At 49.4% G+C, this 17,856-nt stretch overlaps 3 protein-coding genes across 3 annotated transcripts; 1 reads left to right on the top strand and 2 right to left on the bottom strand.

The window, feature by feature from the left end:
* Positions 1-465: 465 nt before the first annotated feature.
* Positions 466-2,602, bottom strand: CDV56_105025 (Zn(II)2Cys6 transcription factor; the record flags this gene model as incomplete). Its single annotated transcript, XM_026758644.1, has 3 exons — positions 466-1,667; positions 1,739-1,827; positions 1,896-2,602. 3 exons carry the CDS (start codon positions 2,600-2,602, stop codon positions 466-468), a joined length of 1,998 nt encoding a protein of 665 aa, XP_026611980.1.
* A 6,269-nt stretch (positions 2,603-8,871) lies between these two features.
* CDV56_105677 (DUF2434 domain-containing protein) lies at positions 8,872-10,345 on the top strand (the record flags this gene model as incomplete). The annotated part of the gene is made up of 2 exons (XM_026759296.1): positions 8,872-9,413; positions 9,478-10,345. The coding sequence occupies 2 exons, from the start codon at positions 8,872-8,874 to the stop codon at positions 10,343-10,345; spliced, it is 1,410 nt and encodes a 469-aa protein (XP_026611981.1).
* Positions 10,346-10,784: 439 nt separating this feature from the next.
* On the bottom strand, positions 10,785-12,212 carry CDV56_105815 (camp independent regulatory protein; the record flags this gene model as incomplete). Its single annotated transcript, XM_026759434.1, has 1 exon — positions 10,785-12,212. One exon carries the CDS (start codon positions 12,210-12,212, stop codon positions 10,785-10,787), a length of 1,428 nt encoding a protein of 475 aa, XP_026611982.1.
* Between the last annotated feature and the right edge of the window lie 5,644 nt (positions 12,213-17,856).

Genomic DNA, 17,856 nt, shown 5'->3' on the forward strand with positions numbered 1-17,856 from the left:
ATGAATATGCTTGGTATCAATTGGATATCACATCAGCAAAGAAATGCAACTCATCAAGGACATACACTCAATGCATACAAATACAGGCAGGATACAAATCAACAGAAAATAGGACAACAGCATTTTGCGCACCATCAACCGACTCCTTTTTTGGTTTCAAATATGGACGTTGCCCTGCCGCTATTGCTCAAACACCTCCACAAAACCCGATTCGGCACTTTGTAGGGTGTCCTTACATCGCCCGCTTAGACAGACCAGACCCTACCGCTGAACCCCAGAAAACCCCCGATGCAGATGTTTGATCACAGAACGCCGTATGTGTCATCCCGACCATGGCGGATGCTCCCACACCAGAACATAACGAAGAAGAAAGAAAATCGTGAATAACGTACATATATCATCACAAATTCACGAGAATGCAAGGGGGAATATTGACTGAAACAAGGAAGGACGGGAAAGCAAAAGCTAGGTGATGAGGAAGTCCATGTTCATATCTTTGATGATCTTCTCCCAGTCCCAGCTGTCCTCGATTTTGGTGTCCATGACCTCCCATACCCGCCGAACCACCTTGAAAGCGGGCTCGATATTACGCAGGTTGGAGTAAGCCTTGAGGGACTCGAAGCCTCTCTGAATCCGGTCTCGCTGACGAGGAAGGAATGCCGAGCAACCAAGGAGGAACAAGGGCATCAGTACGATGCTAAAGGCTCCAGAATCTTGCGGCAGTTGATCCAAGAAGGCAAGACCATCATCCACCACTTGAGCAATCTTATCACTTGGCTTGGACGGACGGATGGTGCGGTACAGATAGACCCATGTCGACTGACGGTACAGCTGTGCCAGGAACCAATTTGGTGTGTCGGGGGGGTGAGATGTTTCCCAGGCCCGGATGGCCGAGTCTATCGAGACGGCATCGCTCAAAATCTGGTAGTCAACGGCAGGCTCGTATCCTTCGTTTGATCGCTGCCGAATGCGATCGCGCAGCCTTGTGACATCGGAGATATAGTTGAACAGGCCGTCGAACACGCCGAGAAACATCCCCGCCTGTTGAGGCACAAAGTCGGGAAGCTTTAGGTCATCACTCCGGAGGGCGGGGCGACGGTCCAGAGAGGTGATCGAATTGGACACGTCGTGATACTGGAAGAACTCGACGATGAACTGCCGGAATTTCTCGTTTCGTGGTTGCTGGGTCACCAGCAGATACCTCGCAGCATCCATGTGCGGCCTGTACTCGCCGTTGGTCTCCCCTTCGCAGATCGTATTGAGACTGAGAGCGATGGTCGATGCGATGATTGGATCCTCTACCAGAAGCTCCGGCTCCTGGGAATCTCCCGACGACTTGATACTCGACGACATGATGTTGTCTTTGAGATCCTGAATAGCGTGGTGAAAATGGTAGAATTTGCGCTCCTTCAGCTCGGGCTCTGGACTCAACGCCGACAGGTGTGAACCGGACAGGCACATGAGCGAGTGCATCAGCCCTCGATGTTGCGCGGCCATGGGAAGGAGGATTTCTTTGAACGGATTGGTGTCATCGTTGATTAATGTCAACACGCGACTGAAGCCGTAGACGAAATGATCAAGGAATCGTCGGTCGATCTCGGTTTCCACGCCGTCGATGAGCAGAGGTAGGGAGCGCGGTACAGCTGCGAGCGCTTTGGTCCGTGCCGCTGCGTGTCAATATGAATGGGTCAGAAAGATATCCACTTGAGCCACGTCACAGGGATATTCAGGGCCTTACCGTCCTCCATCTTCTGTTTACCGCTTTTCCAGATCTCCTTGGGAGGGTACCCTTCGCACACCACCGCATTCTTCTGGCAGTTCAAACACCTGGAAGACGAAATTAGCTGATCGTTGCGACGCATGCGAACACTCGAGGGTGAATGGTGGGTATTTACGATGGCTTTGTCTCGTCGCACTTCTTCTTCCGTCGTCGACAAGTGATACAGCCCGTCTTGGATCTTCCCTTGGTGATCTTGATCTGGCCCCCGGGAACTGGCAGCGGATGTTTGCGTGGGCGACCACGTTTCCGTGGTACATTGACGGGAGCGGCCGTGGGTGTGGTAGTACTGCTCGCACTGGCCATCGCGGGCTCCACCTCGAGGGGTTTGATGCTCTGCAAATCGTCCACACCATCGATCTCCTCGACCTTAGGGGTCACATCATCGGCCATGGATTCATCTGAATTATTGGAAGCGACATAGTTAATCTGGAAATGTTTCGAGCCGGCTGTCATGATGGCGGAGGCAGTCGCAGAGGAAGAGGAGGAAGGGAGCCGGGGAAACGTCGAGTCGACGAACGGGTACGAAGCGTCGTGAATTTTGATCTCATAGTCGACCGAGGGAGTGCCATCGGAGTGGCTTCCCCCATCCCAAGACTCGGGAGAATCGTTGGAGGTGCCATCGGTGCTGATGCTTTCATGGTGGGAGAGCGCATCGTCCATGGATTGGCCATCGGGAAAGGCGGGGATTTCGGACAAACTCAGCGCGCGGGTGGAGTTGCGGTGGTCCACGGGTGGGTTGGGTTGGATGCCATGATGGTTATGGCTGTCGAGATTCGCAGTTGGAGGCAGGATGAAGGCGGGCGTCTTTTGCATGGACAACATTGAAAGAATGTGGTCCGGTCCACATATGACTTGGACGAGGGTTGGGGTTTCTAGATCTGCTTGGCTTCCTTTGCCGGAGTCGATGATTTCTTGCAGTTTGAGGGCGCAGTTCCCGCCCCCCCAGGGATGGTGTCACAAAAAGGACAGACGGAGATTGGGTGGTGAGAAGTGAGTGAAGGGAAGAGAGGGAAGAGGAGGAGGAAGAAGAAGAAGAAGAGGGGTAATCCAACACAGCACGAGTCTATCCTTTGCGACCGGGGATTTTGGGGGATTTGCTGTACGTATGTGGTAGTACCTTAGTACCTTAGTAACTTTGAAACCTCGAATCGAACCACCGAGTTGCAAGATGGGGCCAGTGGATGTGTTCGAAACTTCAATAATATGCAGGTAAAAGGAGTTTATTTTCGATTTTTAATGATGGACTTCCTGGTGAGTGGGGAGTCGGCCGACTTGGCTGCGATGGAAGTAGATTGGTGTTGGAGGCAGCGATGGATGCAGGGGTGGCCTCCCAGAAAGTCGAAGCCTTGAGGACTCGAGCTACTGCGTACAGTTGGCTGTGAGCATTGTTAGTCATTTTGTATCTTCTAGTCGAAGTCGTAGTAGGCGTACTGGATAGTAGTGGTTGTAAGAGGTGATCACAGTGGGTGCACCTGCCTGTGGACTAAAGTGGATGAGAGGTGGAGATGGAACTACTTTAGTAGCAGCAAGTCAACAACTTGCGATTGGCGACGGGTCAAGAGGCCAGCAAGAGAGCGAAAGAAGACTCGAGGAAAGGGAGAAACTGAGGGAAATGGGGGTGGATTGCGAGGTATATTATACTACTTCGTCTTTACCACTAAGAGGTAATCCTCAGCAATGAGGTGAGGTATTCTTCTGATCCGAATACTATCTAGTAATAATTAACGAGGAATGAAGCAGTCAGTAAAAGATTAATTACAGGCACTTAAGGCAAACTCTAGTACTGAAAAGTAAAGCTACCAACAAGAATGACAATCCTCATCAAGTCAAGTTAGTAAGGTAGTATTCTCTATGCTCTATGGGATTGTACGTACTTCCATATGCAAGTATAGAAACCCAGTGGGGAAAGACGCCCAGACTAGGCAAATACTAACCAGAGCTATGAATGCTGAATCGTATGAACCCTGATCACTGGAACAACCAACCATCAACAGTCAACTGATCTTGGTACCAACTTACCTACTCCGTACTGAGTATCTACCCCTACCTACTGTCCAGATGACAGTCTCTCTCTTGTTGACGTTCTCTGCCTCACCACCTTGCCTGCCTAAACTCTAACATGCGGGGGGGTGTTTATGGGAACTTGGGAAGAGAGAAAACAGGCTGCCAAGCATGTTGGACGTACCCAAGTGATTGGTTCACTGGAGGATTGGGGAATATCCCTAAGTACGGGGTATCTACTCGGTAGGAAAAAGCAACGAGGCAACCTGGAGCCCAAGCCCAAAGCCATCGCGAGGATCAGACGCACTCCGGAAAGGTGAGGGAAACCTTGGAACTTGATGGACATTTCAAAATTAAAAATAAATAAATAAATAAATAACTAAAAAGCAAAGGTTGATCAATATTTATTAATAAGAAAAACACGCTCACAGGTTCATTTGGGGATTTGATCGCTCCCAAATCCCAAATGCACGGGTGACGACGGCGGATGATCCTCGACGCTGTCGTTGGCTACGAGAATAATATGATGCATCTCGGTTGGCAACTGGCCTTGTTTCCCCAGATTCATCCCTGCATCCACCATGAGAAGACTACCTTCGATTGAATGAAGATGAGAATCTTGGGTAATATTACAGTTGGCATTAATGGGGGCAGCTCATAGTCTTGTGTCAGGAGACTACATACTTTATGGGCAAGAGATCCCGAATAACGGAGAGAAGCCATTGAAAGATTCAAACAGTAGTCGACTCCTCTGTGAAGTCTGCAATGGCCTTGATCATCAGAAATTGAAACTGGCTGCTCACTGATACTTGACTAGATTTCAACCGTCGTCGATCTTCTTCTTCTTAGAGAAACAATGGTAATGACTAAGAATTACATGCATGCTAGCAGGAATAGGACGGACACGGCTCAGGCTCAGCTGGACGCTACTCCCCCACGCTACCACCTCGACTCTGTCTCAGATTCAGCAATGCTTTCTTCCTAGTACTGAGGGGGGCTGGTGCTGGATTCAGTGGGAGTGACGCACCTGATGGATCAAATCATGCAGCCTGACTCCAGTTTCTTCTGACCAGGGGATAAATGATGGTTAATTTGTCCCTCCTGGTCGTGATGGCGGTCAAGGGCAGACAACCCACAGAAGAGAAGTTCTGGAAACATGCAGTTTTTGTGCTTTTGCGTCCTTTACTATCCCCGTCATCATCATCATCATCGTTGTCGTTGTCGTTGTCGTCGTCGTCGTCGCCGTCCTACTGACAATCTGGGGAAAAGTGGGCCAGATCGACTCGCACAGACTTCCGAGGACAGGGAATCGTCGCTAAAACCAAAAAGGCACCCTTTCCCCTCCATTCCTGGCCAGTTCTTGACTGGTGACAGATCCACTCCGTACTGATCACTCTGTAACAAGTTCATCCGCAGCGTTCCTTGCTCTAGCCATGAACTATCCCAGTATTATTCGAAGTTCCGTCACTGCGCTGTCGACTCATTCAGTACATACACCCTCTGACAAACTGACCGTATTTCCATGTGCCCTTATGTCCTTGTAGGCAAACATACTCATCTCCAGCGGTCGTCATCCGTCCGATCACTCGATCTCTTCCTCAACTTTCCCTCCTTTTCGCCTTGAAGGGAACGGGGCACAAGACCAGGCCCCCATAATTGGGTGGCATTGTTTCCGAGTGCTTGGACCTCCTACCGCTCTATGGCTTGGGATTCGAAACGGTTGATCCACCTCATAACTAAGCTTGTCGAACGACGGGACTAGGAAGTTGCCCGAGGAGGCTTGAGAGGCTGGAAATGCGGTTTTGATTCCTCATTGTTGCTTCTTGCAGGAGGAATACATTACCAGGGGTAGATTTTTCCATTGATCAAGAGTTTACTTTTTCTCTTTGATGGCCTCTTAACGAATTTAAGCTTGGTGATCATGATGATCGGAACACCGGCTCAAGGAGGTGGACTAGTAGTTGTCTATCTAGTGTACAGGCTACAGGAAAGCGATACCGTATGAGAATCCGTACTCCGTATGTATCAAGCTGTCCAGTCTCTTGATGCAGTGACAGACTGAGAATGTCTACCACCTTGTCTGAACTAGGTAATTGGTATGCGGCCGGTGAGCGGGATAACTCGTTCAGGCAAGCCGGAGATTTACCATTAGCGCAGGAAATCTCTGCCAACCACAGCAGTGCGCTTTTCAGAGCATTTTCGCGTATGGCAATCTTATTGGAAACTGTGCTACACAGTGCAGTTCACTAGTGTGGATGACTCGCAAGTCAAAAGTCTGAGGAGACTCTGACTTTGGTAGTCTGGTTTACTTACAACTGCTCAGGCATCGCCATCGTTCATGCTGAGCGCAACAGATGGACAGATGACCTTGAGGATAGCATCAGCACCAGCAGTCAAGAATGTTGTTGTGAAACATGCCCCACTGTGAGAGAGCATGTGACTAAAGTAATCCTTGGTCTTCTGTATGCACATAAATAGCTAGCTTTCATCAGTCATCACCCATACTGGTCGGGGGGAAATGTACATATTTGCTGTCGCAGCTGTCGCAGCTGTCGTGTGTCCGAGTCTAGACTCTGCCGGCCAGACCATCAATTTGGCGCACTACCCTGAGGTTTGAGTTTCATGTCCCTTGATGCCTTCAATATCATCAATTCGAATATGAATATCCGTGACACAGTCTCCACCACAGCGTAAGGTACCTAGTGGATCCAGACGGGAGGGTCATCCCGTTGTGTTCCTCGGTGGAGCGGTCCATGGAGGCTATGTGAAAAGGAAACTTGGCTTCTAATTACCTCATGCGCTGATCGGCGGACCTGAGGTCAATTAAACTTCATCATCCCGAGCACCTTTAGTTTCGCAACTCTCCTGAGTAGGTCTCGTTCCCTATTGTCCTCATCGCTTCTATTGACATCATCGCCATGTTGAAAAGTCTGTAAGCGTACCATTGTTATGTCTCGCTACGAGTACAGAACAAGCCACCCCTAATGACAAACAGGGAACGAAGGAACTCAGGAACTCAGGTAGTGCCACGGACCCACGGGGCCTTACCAGAACCACATGACCTCGTGTTGCTATCTCGTTCAGGGAAAGTCAACCGAGAATGGGGGCCGATCGGATCATGGTCTGATGCAGAACACTGCGGACTGGACTATGCCCAATTGCCTATGGAGTCAGTAGGCAGTCCGTGCAAAGTTAGGCTGAGGTTAAATCTCAGTTTCCTTACGGAGTAGTTCCGTTCTTTTGAGCCTTGTACATTAATTAGCTTCCTGGTTGAGGGCCAATCACATAACTACAGTGACACTCCGGGCGTCCGCTTTGCCCGTCTGCTTCTATTCACTTCGAGGAGTTTCTATGGCCAGGTTGGGATTGATGCTGCAGGGGTATAAACTACGAAGAGCCCGAGGTTTCTTGACTTGAGTATGGAAGAGGTCTTTTCAGATCATGTTATTTGTGGTCTGGATTTGTATGAGGCTGAGGGTTAGGAAACGTGTGTGAGGGCAAAGAATAAACAGAGTAATCGAATTCAATAGTCATGCTATGATTCCCCACTAGTGGACCGCTTGTGTATGAGAAAGCCTCCATTAATCTATCTTACGGAGGTCAACAGTTCTTTTTCCTGATGCTCGCAGCTCACTGGCCCACCTCGCCAAGTATTTACCATATATTTCACCCCAGATGCAATGGATTTGTGTAACCTGCTCCGGTGAGCTGTGCTCACCTCCTCTCTCATAGTGGACCAGTAGGATCACAGCATCGACTCTGGAGTTCTTAGTTTCATGCACCCCATCATCTCTTTGCGGGGTTTGGTCTCACCGAGATCTTCCGGGCTTGCATTGGACCAAGTCATGGATCGATCATCTTCAGGTTCAAGCTGCGCTCGCAAGGACTCTTGCATTTCAACGAAAGCACCGCGCTATTCTGTACCAAGGCGGGCCAGAAGCTCTTTTGACAGCTTGATACAATAAGTTGTGACTCATCCTCGCGCTACGGTGCGTATTTTCAGCCTGAATATTGACTAGGTGTCTTTCAACCTCAAGGTTGACTTCCAAATATTGCACTTAACATCAGTCGTCAGCCATATTTTTCTCGTATATGCCATCACGTGGACAACTTCTGAATCCAGCTACTACCGTATGTTCGCTCGAGGCCACGGATCTGTCGGTCTGCAAGTGAATATACCTCTCATATTCAATCACCTTGGAATCTGCAATCAGAACATCCCAATGTCCTCAAAGAAAGGTGCACAGGTCAAATCTCCACGCGGACGCCGCTCGTCCCAATCTCATCTTAGGTATTGCTTGTAGACTGCTGATTGCCAGGCGCATGGACATGATGCCTCACACAAAGGTCGAAACGACATCCCTGCGGAACAAGCTGTTCAGCTAGCTGCTGCTCAGAGGACTGAGCACGAACGGATAGCTCAACTGTTCCTTGCAGGCCACAAAGAAATCCCTCAACAGTCAGCTGCAGAACCAATGATCGTTAAGTTTGCCTCGCAGGGAGTAGTCCGTCTTGCCACTGGAATGTATGGGGTTTGCATGGCTTTCAAGTCGAGTTGGGTTGGGCTGAAGGCCAAAATCAGTGCATAGATCACATTTGCATCGTCCCTGAGGAATGAAAGTAGTGTAGGCTGATATCGGGTAAGGTTATCGATAACAACACACTATCTTATCGATAAGGCGAATCGTGGGGTTTATGCTTTTCTGCCTGAGGATCATCACCACTTTGAAATGGAAATGCCAGAAGCAGTGATTGAAATGGGTTTAGAGTCCCTCAAAGTGGCCTACACCAGTACCGTAGTTATGGAGTGCGTTGACAGGCACCAGACGGGACCCATGGATCCCAGCTGTCATATCATCATTGACTGTCCCGAATACCACCGCATCTCGTCATCACCTCGTCAAGCTCCGGTCCTTCCGCTCTCCTCGCAGTGGTCTGTTCTATCATGAATCGACCATGTTCAGCTTGTTCTTGTCAGCTCTGAGCTCTGTTCGCGACGATCACCGCGGCATCGAGATACCTCGATTGAGGACACCAACGGTGTTGGACGTTGTACACAGTAGGGAGAGAAGGGAAGCGCATCAAGCATCATGACTCTCCTTTACATTCGAGCAGCGACTCCATATGAGCCGGGAGCCAATGCGACCGACGTGATCGTCAACGAAGTTCATTTCAACCGAACGGCGTTGGACTTGTACAATTACACCCTGTACAGCAACGGCACGCTCTCCAATGGCACCGACTGCTATCTCGCATTCCAAGAGTTCCAACCTCGCATGGAGGAGAACGGCACCTTTGTCAACGGTACCTCCTGCTATGCGCCCATCCACAGCATCGGCCAACATGCCTCGATCGGGATGGCGTTCACCGCGTTCTTTGCTGTCTCCATCTTCCTCACTCTGCTCAATCTGCGAAAACACGGACACAAGTATCTACCCGGTCGCACCATGGGCCGTCGACTCAAGTGGCTGTGGCTGCTGTTCGTCGCTGCCTGCGGACTGATCAGCTGCATCATGACGGTGGATGTAGACCGCAGCCATATTCAGGGAACCCCGTTGGTCCTGCAGAGTGTCTTTTACACCCTGATGACCCCTGGCCTCATGGCGGCAGTCTGGGAGGCTGTGCGACACTGGTATACTTCACTTGTCCCTCCTCCTCCCCCCCTAGAAAAACATTGCAGTACTGACAACAGGCAGGGCCTCCTGGCAAGAACGCCAGATCCTCGACCGCGACCCCTACGCCTTCGCCAAGCGCAGCACCCGACGCAGCCAGGAATCCTCCCTCCCCATCATCTTCTACGCCTTCGCGCTAGCCAACTTCTTCCTGACCGTCCCACGCAGCTGGACAGGCATCGAGCTGCAGCGCAGCCCCGAACTCACCGCGCTGCGCGCCCAGCCCCTCGCCACAGACCTCCGCTTCAAGCTCGCCGCCTTCATGTCCCTGGCCGGCACGCTGGTCATCTGCTACAGCCTCGAGCACAGCATCTACCGGTACCGACCAGCGCCCACCAGCCCCCTCGCCCAAGCAACCTTCTACCTCACCGCCAGCCCCATGGAATTCCTCCTCGCCATCGCCCTCCTCGGCCTCAGAACCGGCTACGCCATCGCCGCCGCCTTCGACTGGTCCGTTTCCCCGCTGCGCGTGGCAGTCAGCCAGGGCTGGCTCTACGGCCTCGGCTTCGCCCCCGCCCTCCTCATCATCCTGCTCTTCAACGCGGTAGGCTTCTGCGAGCTGAACGAGGATCAAGCCCTCATCGTCCAGCGCGGGGACCTCGACTCCGCGCTCGCCACCGATGGCGACCTCCTCGGTCGCAAGAAGCGCTGGTGGGAATCGCGCAGGCTGCGCGGACGCCACCGCTCCTCGTCTCGCGACCAGTTGGATCGCTACGTCGAGATGGGGATTCTCGCTCCGCATGGGAAGGCGGATAGCGAGGAGAAAGATAACTCTGCGGCGCCGGCGGCAGCGCCGAGAGTGACGACGCGGACGGCCAGTGATGCCTCTAGCTCGTCGGAGAATGGTGTAGTGACTGTTACTGTCGCTTCGCCGGGAGAGCGGGTGGATTGATGATAAGTCGTGGTTGTAGCATGTGACACGCTAGCGAGGATGATGAGATGAATGGCCATCCACAGACAGATAAAGTAATCATGATGTGACCTACATTGAACCTACATCTGTACCCTGCGAGTCTCGTTAAATGTACGAACATGAAAAATGGACGAAATAGTCTGTATTGTTCGACCCATCAGCTACCGGTCCCAATGCAAGCTAGCGTGGCACATTTATGGAAACAAATGCAAAAAATGCCCATTCGATTCGAAGTCGAAGTCGATACAAAGATAGATCGAGATCCCACCCATGCTAATGAATAAGAACAATGCACCTCTTGTGAACGCCAAGCCCTCCATGACAATAGAAGAAAGACAATGAAAAGCAAACGAAGGACAGCATTCCTCGTCTGACAATCAATGAGACGGGATTGCTATACGATGGAAACGAAGAGACTCTAAGCGGTAAAGACTCGATCCAACTGCCGCAGAGCTCGCATATCCTCGCCTCCAAACCCAATCTTTTCGCTGGGGATATCTTTCGGCCCTTCCGCGCGCGGACTGCCGCCCAAGCGAGGAGCGTTGAGTTTGTTCGACGGCGCGGGTGTGATGGATGATAAGGGACCCGAGGCGCCGTTCATCAGCGCCCCGATGCTGGGAACGGTGGTGGCGGAGGTACTGGCTGTGCCGTTGCTGTTGGAATCAGCTGGTCTAAAGGTCCCGTTCAATAACGGGGGAGCGACCTGTGGTAAGGTGGTTGGGGGTGCCTGGCTGATTATCCGCGGGCTGCGCATAGCGGGTCCCACGCCGTTGCTATGTGAGGCGGAAGGAGGAGCGTGCATGCGAGGGGATGGGATTCGAGGGTCTACCGAAGGTGTTGGGTAATCTCGCGGGCTTCGTTGGTGATTGTCGCGCGCGTCGGGAGCTAGGCGAGGCGAGCGCCCTGTGAGTGCCGGTAGGGGTGTATGTTGCGCTGTGGGGGGTGGGATAGCGGGTGGTAACGGGCTTTCAGCTGGATGAGCCGGATGTATTGGTCGGTCATACGGCGGAGGCAGTCCGTGTTGTGGTGGAGGCGGTGGAAGAGCCGGATGGTGATGCGGAAGCGGTTGCCCGTACGCAATGGCTGGGCCGTTAGGTGTGGGTACGGCAGACAAGTAGGAGGCGCCATATGGCAGAGTGATGGTGGGCGGAGTCCCCAGCGGTGTTGGGGGCCATGCATAGGGCGGGGTATATGATTGAGGATGTGTAGCTCCAGCGCGCACATATGCACTCATCGGATGAGGGACAGAGTAAGCGGCGCCCGCCATGGGGCCGCGGGTGACTACCGGCAGATTCTGCTGGTCGTTGACGGTTGATTCGGGATACAGTCCTTTCTGAGGGCGCACATGTCGTAATGCAGGGTCAGTGGAGGGTTGTTGGAGAGTGGCAGCAGCCGGGTGCGATCGCGAGTAGTAGCTGATGAGGTGGAGATGCTGGCCGGTAGAGGTGGTGATGCTGAAGGACTGCTTCATGAGTCCGTCCGGCTTATATCGGTACCCGTCAGGCCCATCGTCAGCACCGTCCCCGCGGTCGTCGTCGCTCCCTCTGCTGTCCGGCGTTTTACCGGCTCTGAGTGGCTGCGTGACGGTACCGCCGCGCTTGCCCTCCATCTCGCGGTAGGTGAGAAAACTGCCCGATACTCGACTGGCACTCCATGATTTACCGTCTGTCCATCGTCGCATACCCGCTTCACGCTCATCCCAGACGAATACAGAACCAGACTGGATAGATTGGCGCTCTTTCTCCGAAAGTCGTCTCTGAACGCGGGGAAGAAGGCCGATACGGCATGCTTCGAAGAGAATGATGGCGTCCGCCGGAGTGCGGACGTGACCGTGATACGTCTCCATCCACCCTCGCTGATCTGGATAAGCACCCGTGACGGTGGAAGGTCTGAGCGCCAGGGCAGATGGCTTTGCAAAGTACGAAATGATGGTGGCGGTTGTTGGTTTGGAGCTGGCTTAGATAGGGTGTATGATATGCCTCTGCCTCGTGATTAAATGCGTGGACTTTGTGAGTAGTTCAGCTGCGATAGAGACTAGGCACTTGATGAGATTGTAGAGGATTTCCGGAAAAGGAAATCAGTTCGGGTCGAGATACGGACGACCGACAGATCTGACAGATAACGGTAGAGCTGAGAGGAGGACTGTGGACGAGCAGAAGCGATGTTAATGTAATTCTTTAAGATGATCTACTGCTCTGGAATGTGAAGATGGGGAGGGGACAGGAGAGACAAGGGGAGCTGGAATGTAGAACTGAAGGAGAGGAAGCAGAAACAAGGCAGAACAAAAGGGAGTGGGGAAAGACGATAAGGAGAATAAAGGGAAGAATGCAGGGAAGGCCGAGTCAATTGGCCATGCGGTATCACAGACTGAAGTGAGGGAGGAAAGGGTTGACATCATATGAAAGATCCTTTTCGTACGCACCTGGACTGAAGAAGAATGAAATCTCTGGATAATAGATCGGATCAGGATATGTGAGAGAGGAACTGTGTCAGTTTGGAAAAGGGTCATAAAAGGAGGGTCGTAAAAGGAAGAAATGAGGCAAGAAGGAGGGAGGAAAGGAAGAAGGAGAGATAATAAAAGAGAGGGACAAAAAGAAAAAGTAAAAGCAAAATAAGAGAGACAGGGAGGAGAGAGAATAATAGTAGTACGAATCACAAGAATTATAAGAATAATAATAAAATAATAGTAATAATAGAAAAGCATCAGCACTCAGCAGGAGTAAGTACAGATAGAGTGGAGACAGTCTCAACTCTGAACCCCACACGATTCAAAGTTATTTTTTTTTTTTATTCAGAAGTTAAAATCGAAAGAAATAATAAAAGGCAAAAGGGAAAGAAGAAAAAAAGAATACTCCGTAGAGTATTATTAATTACAAGTTTACAACCATATGTTAGGTTGCTTGGGCCTCATAGGCGCTGGCCGCTGTCTCAGCGCCGAGAAACAGCCAGAGAAAGGATCCATGTGGGTATCCAGGATGAAACAACGGCAAATGGAATGCTTTGGACCATTTATTGGTGTCTGTATTCAATGAGGTTATGTATTATTTTATGTTTGTTTGTGAACTAGAAGTATGAATGATTGATGAATATCAACTTACCAAGTTTCATTTAACCTTGTTCATTCTTGAGCGATCCATGGTTTTGGAAGAGAAAACTGTAAGAGGATACCACGGAACCAGATTTGAGTAGAAATGAACTAAGCATGACCAATCTTCAGAAGGGTAGCAAACTGGAAGTAAGGTAGGGGATGCCTATGAATGCGACCAGTATCCAATACAGCTCAAATCAAGACTTGACTAATGTACACTTCAAGATTATGCATGTTCTAGCTTCTAGTGTCATCATGTCCAACATAATGCATACCAGATGCCTCGTTCCACAGTACGTATCAAGTTATTGCCCATCTCAAACTTAAAGTCTTGACTGCTGACAGATTCAAGGAGGTAGCATTCTGGACTTCCTTGACAGCAGTACATACCTTGTCATACGGTCATGAATCATGATCTGGGTCCTCTGTTGTCTGCGAACTCAAGATAGGTCAAGACTTGGCAATTCTCCCTATTATTCTCAAGGTTGGCTTCGTCTGCGGGAAATGTCAGGTAACAAATGACAACAAAATCAAATATTGCTCGGGCCCCGGTAGGGCCGAGACACTATGTTAATTCTCTAGCGTCGGTGGTCACTGGTCACAAAATTACAATAATACGTACTAAACCCCACTTAATGGCCTCGGAGTCCAATCAAAATGGAATAATACAAGGTTACGCACAGTACGGTGGCGCTCTGATCGCTTGATCGCACCCTAATACTGATTAGTGCGCGACTTTCTGAAGCTTAAGCTTAATCCAACACGAGGAACCTTAAGCTCGCTTAGAAAGAAAGGTCCCATCTACCCTGCCCAAGGCTCCACTTCTCCCCATGTAGTCTGAGTCTAGTCGACTTTGAACTACTAATAGATAGTCTCAATGTCTCAGTAATAATAATAATCATCATCATCATCATCATCATCATCCTGGTTTTGTTATATTTAGTTCTTACTGACAGTCTGATACAGACACTTAAAGACCAACTTTTGTCTCCAACTTCCGGTTTGAATTTGGTTTGGGCATAAGTCTTCACGAAAGTGGGGATTCTGGAAATCCCCCACTTATGAATATATCTCTTACATATGGAGTACTGCCTACCTTGGATGCACAATTTATCGATCGCCCCGGCCGATATGTTAATAATAGGCTTAACCTGGACCAGAGGTTGTTGTGCAGCGGTTACGCCCGACAAAATAATATCATTTCAATCCATGCAGAGTAGAATAAAAAAAGAAATTAAGGATTAATGCCAGACCAGTCAAAAATCATAGTAATGGTTGACGCCATCTTGGACTGGATCTTACGACTTGAGGTGGTCCACAAATGCACTAGTCGTCGCCTTGTGGGCTTCTCGTTGGAATTACCCTTATCTGGCCTCTAGGCACTGCCGTATATCCGTCATATCCTTTATTTCCGAAGTCTACATGAATTATGATTACCTTACTCGGTACGAGCCTGATCATATTTTTATGAACCTTTATGGAGTACTCAGACTATTATCCTGAGCGAAGCGACTGTGGCGATTCTCGTCTTCGTATTCGTTAAGCCACAGAACTCTCGTCGTCGTCTGGATCAGCCTCGTTCGAAGACAGACTCATGGAGTATTCCATACCAAGGTTAAAATTGCGAACATGAACTCTACCACTACCTGGTAGAAATCGTGCGATGACAGATTTGACATCTGTACTTCTAAGGTACTTTACTCTAGACATTTTTAAGGTGCGAATATCATTTCATGAATCCATCATCAACCTCTTTGTCCTTATTTTGAATGGATATCATGGATTAGGCAACTACATTCGGATTAGTCACAGGCCTGACACCATCCTTGGCAGAGCGCATCCACCATACCGCGCTTTTGATGAGTGCGGTATGTAGGCTATTTATTATATTGCTGGAATGAGAGACTTGTCCGACTATAGAGTATTTCCCATGTTCATGGAGACTGCAGTGAATATAAGGCGCAATGTTCGTTCATGACCATGTAGAGGACATCATCACTCAAAGTAAAGGTCGTGGATAAGGTTTACGCACAGCCAGCATTGACCCTCGGGACAAGAGAGTTTTCGCTTCCAGTTTCTATGAAGAGTATTCCACAATCCACTGAAAGACTCTGTAAAAAGAATTTCATTCTTGGGGGGTCAGTGAGAGCGAGAGTAATACAGCGAAATCATCCACATCTTCCATAGGCTGAATTCTATAATCATAATAATAACAATTGTACCGGGAAGAGTCAGACTATCGTCGCAGAATCTACTAGTCATCGACCAGTGCAGTCCCTGACTCAGGATAAGCGTATCGCCAACAAAGCCTGCTGAATCCTGGTCTATTCTTCTTGGCCACTTGGCCGGTCCACTGGTTGTAAATTATGGAGTTCTTACGGAGTACAAAAAAGTGTATCGTCACATTGTCACACTCGTTGTATTTTGACTTTTGGATGGCTTGAAAGCCTTGCATTAATCTGACAGTGGTAATCATGGGTTCATACTGTTATGCAGTGGCTGGTGACTTGCAGCTGAGGTCTCATATATTGAGATGGTGTTTATTCACTTCGACAACCAACGAGTGAAGAATGATAAGATGAGGGGCTGACCAGCCTTGCAGTACGGCCTCTGAGGCAGGTTGCGTTGGTGATACGTAGGCTGCGTCGAATCCACATACTAGGTATGCAGATAATAGTCTACTGATCATTGACCTCCCCGGTAGATTTCGAGAATAAAACGATCTACGGCCCAAAATCAACCTCAAGTGACAAGTCACTAGCCAAAAGAAAAGTCCATTATCAGTCTTGGGATATGATCTGTCTAGCTTCGGGGAAGTAGTACTGCATATCTTCGCCGACTGGCGGGTCAAGACGGACGGCGGGACGATCTGCAGTTGCATCTAAATTGCTTCCACTCTCACATCTTGTCCAAACGCCGGTGGACGGACTGTCTTGATCAACAATGTTTCTGCTGGTGCGAGCGAAAGAAGCCTGGTCTTGAGGATTACATTCCAGGGCAACAGCAGGGATGTAGCAGATATGTATCACGGCACCTCGAATGCTACACTTGGGTGTAGTAGTAAGTGACAAGTCTTGAGCACAACAGACTCCGTACATTCCCGCAAATAAACTCGAGATAATCTCCGAGTATGAACGAATCAAGATTGCAATCTGGACCAAATGCCTGAGTCAGATTGGTTTGCTCCCTTGAGATGATATCACAATCCATCGGTCAGATCATCTGGTAAGGCCAGAAGAGGCAAGGAGAACGTACATATCTGATCATTCTCCTTGCATCGAGATTTCCCTCCTGAACCTGAGAGTATTAGACTGAGGAGCTCGGTAGAAAGTCGGGGCATACCAGACTCAAAAGACGCATACTTGAAAGGGTTGAGATTTGTCATGCCAATGCAACCCTTAATTTGAATTAAAGGTTGCCAAGGCGTGCCCCTGTGAAACGTTGCACAGGCTTATCTCCACTAGCATAATGGGTTTAAAGTATCCTCTGGGAAAATAATACGTAGTAAGAGGGAGATTGAATTTAGATTATGGTTACATGGACAAGGACTACAATTAGTATCAATTTGTCATGTTGGAATTTGGGCGGGATGTCCAGGTAGATTTATGTCAAGACGATCATCTTCATGCTTAGCCATGAGTCAACTGCAGTCTAAATAGCATACCTTATCTACCTACACGTCAAGGACTTGAGGCTAAGGCCACTCAACAATATCCATGAAATAAACAAAGAAATGCTGAGGTGTTAAAAACTCTGCGACACCTCCCACCCATGAAGTACAGTACGGTATCAAGGACGCTTATCCCTGGTCCTTGGAGTCAAAGCGCTGCAGAGCCAAGCACATCCCCGCTTGTAACCTTACTACTCTATCCTTGATTAGGCTGCAGTTGAGAGAATTAGTTTTTTTACTTTTGTGGTGACAGACCTTAGTCACCTTACAGGCTTCATACTAAAGACAGTAGGTAGTCTAGTACATTTAAAGATTAAAACTCTGTCGAGGCCAAGCATACCTTGGAATGTTATTCTACATTGCTCAAAAGCAGATGCCGATGCCTACCTCCATAGCTACTCTGCCTCTGTATTGTAATACAAAAACATACACAGTCCGCATGATCGCTGCGCCACAAGGCTTGGACCCTCAATCCTTGTCTGTTCCACGGCCCCGAGTTAATTTTTTTTTTTTTTTTTTTTTTTTTTTTTTTTTTTTTTTTCCTAAGTAGGCAAGAAAAAAAGAAAAAAAAAAAAAAAAAAAAAATTCCGAATGGGCAGCAAAACAAAACCCCTCCCCCTCTTTTTTCCCCCTACCAATACAGGCAAAACAATTACTCCCCGGGGCAGGCCGGGGGCCGGCGGAATCATTTCCCGGGTCCCCAACCCGGCCCCCAATTTCCTAACCCAAATA

Source organism: Aspergillus thermomutatus (genome assembly GCF_002237265.1).
Source record: "Aspergillus thermomutatus strain HMR AF 39 chromosome Unknown NODE_195, whole genome shotgun sequence".
Classification (NCBI taxonomy): domain Eukaryota; kingdom Fungi; phylum Ascomycota; class Eurotiomycetes; order Eurotiales; family Aspergillaceae; genus Aspergillus; species Aspergillus thermomutatus.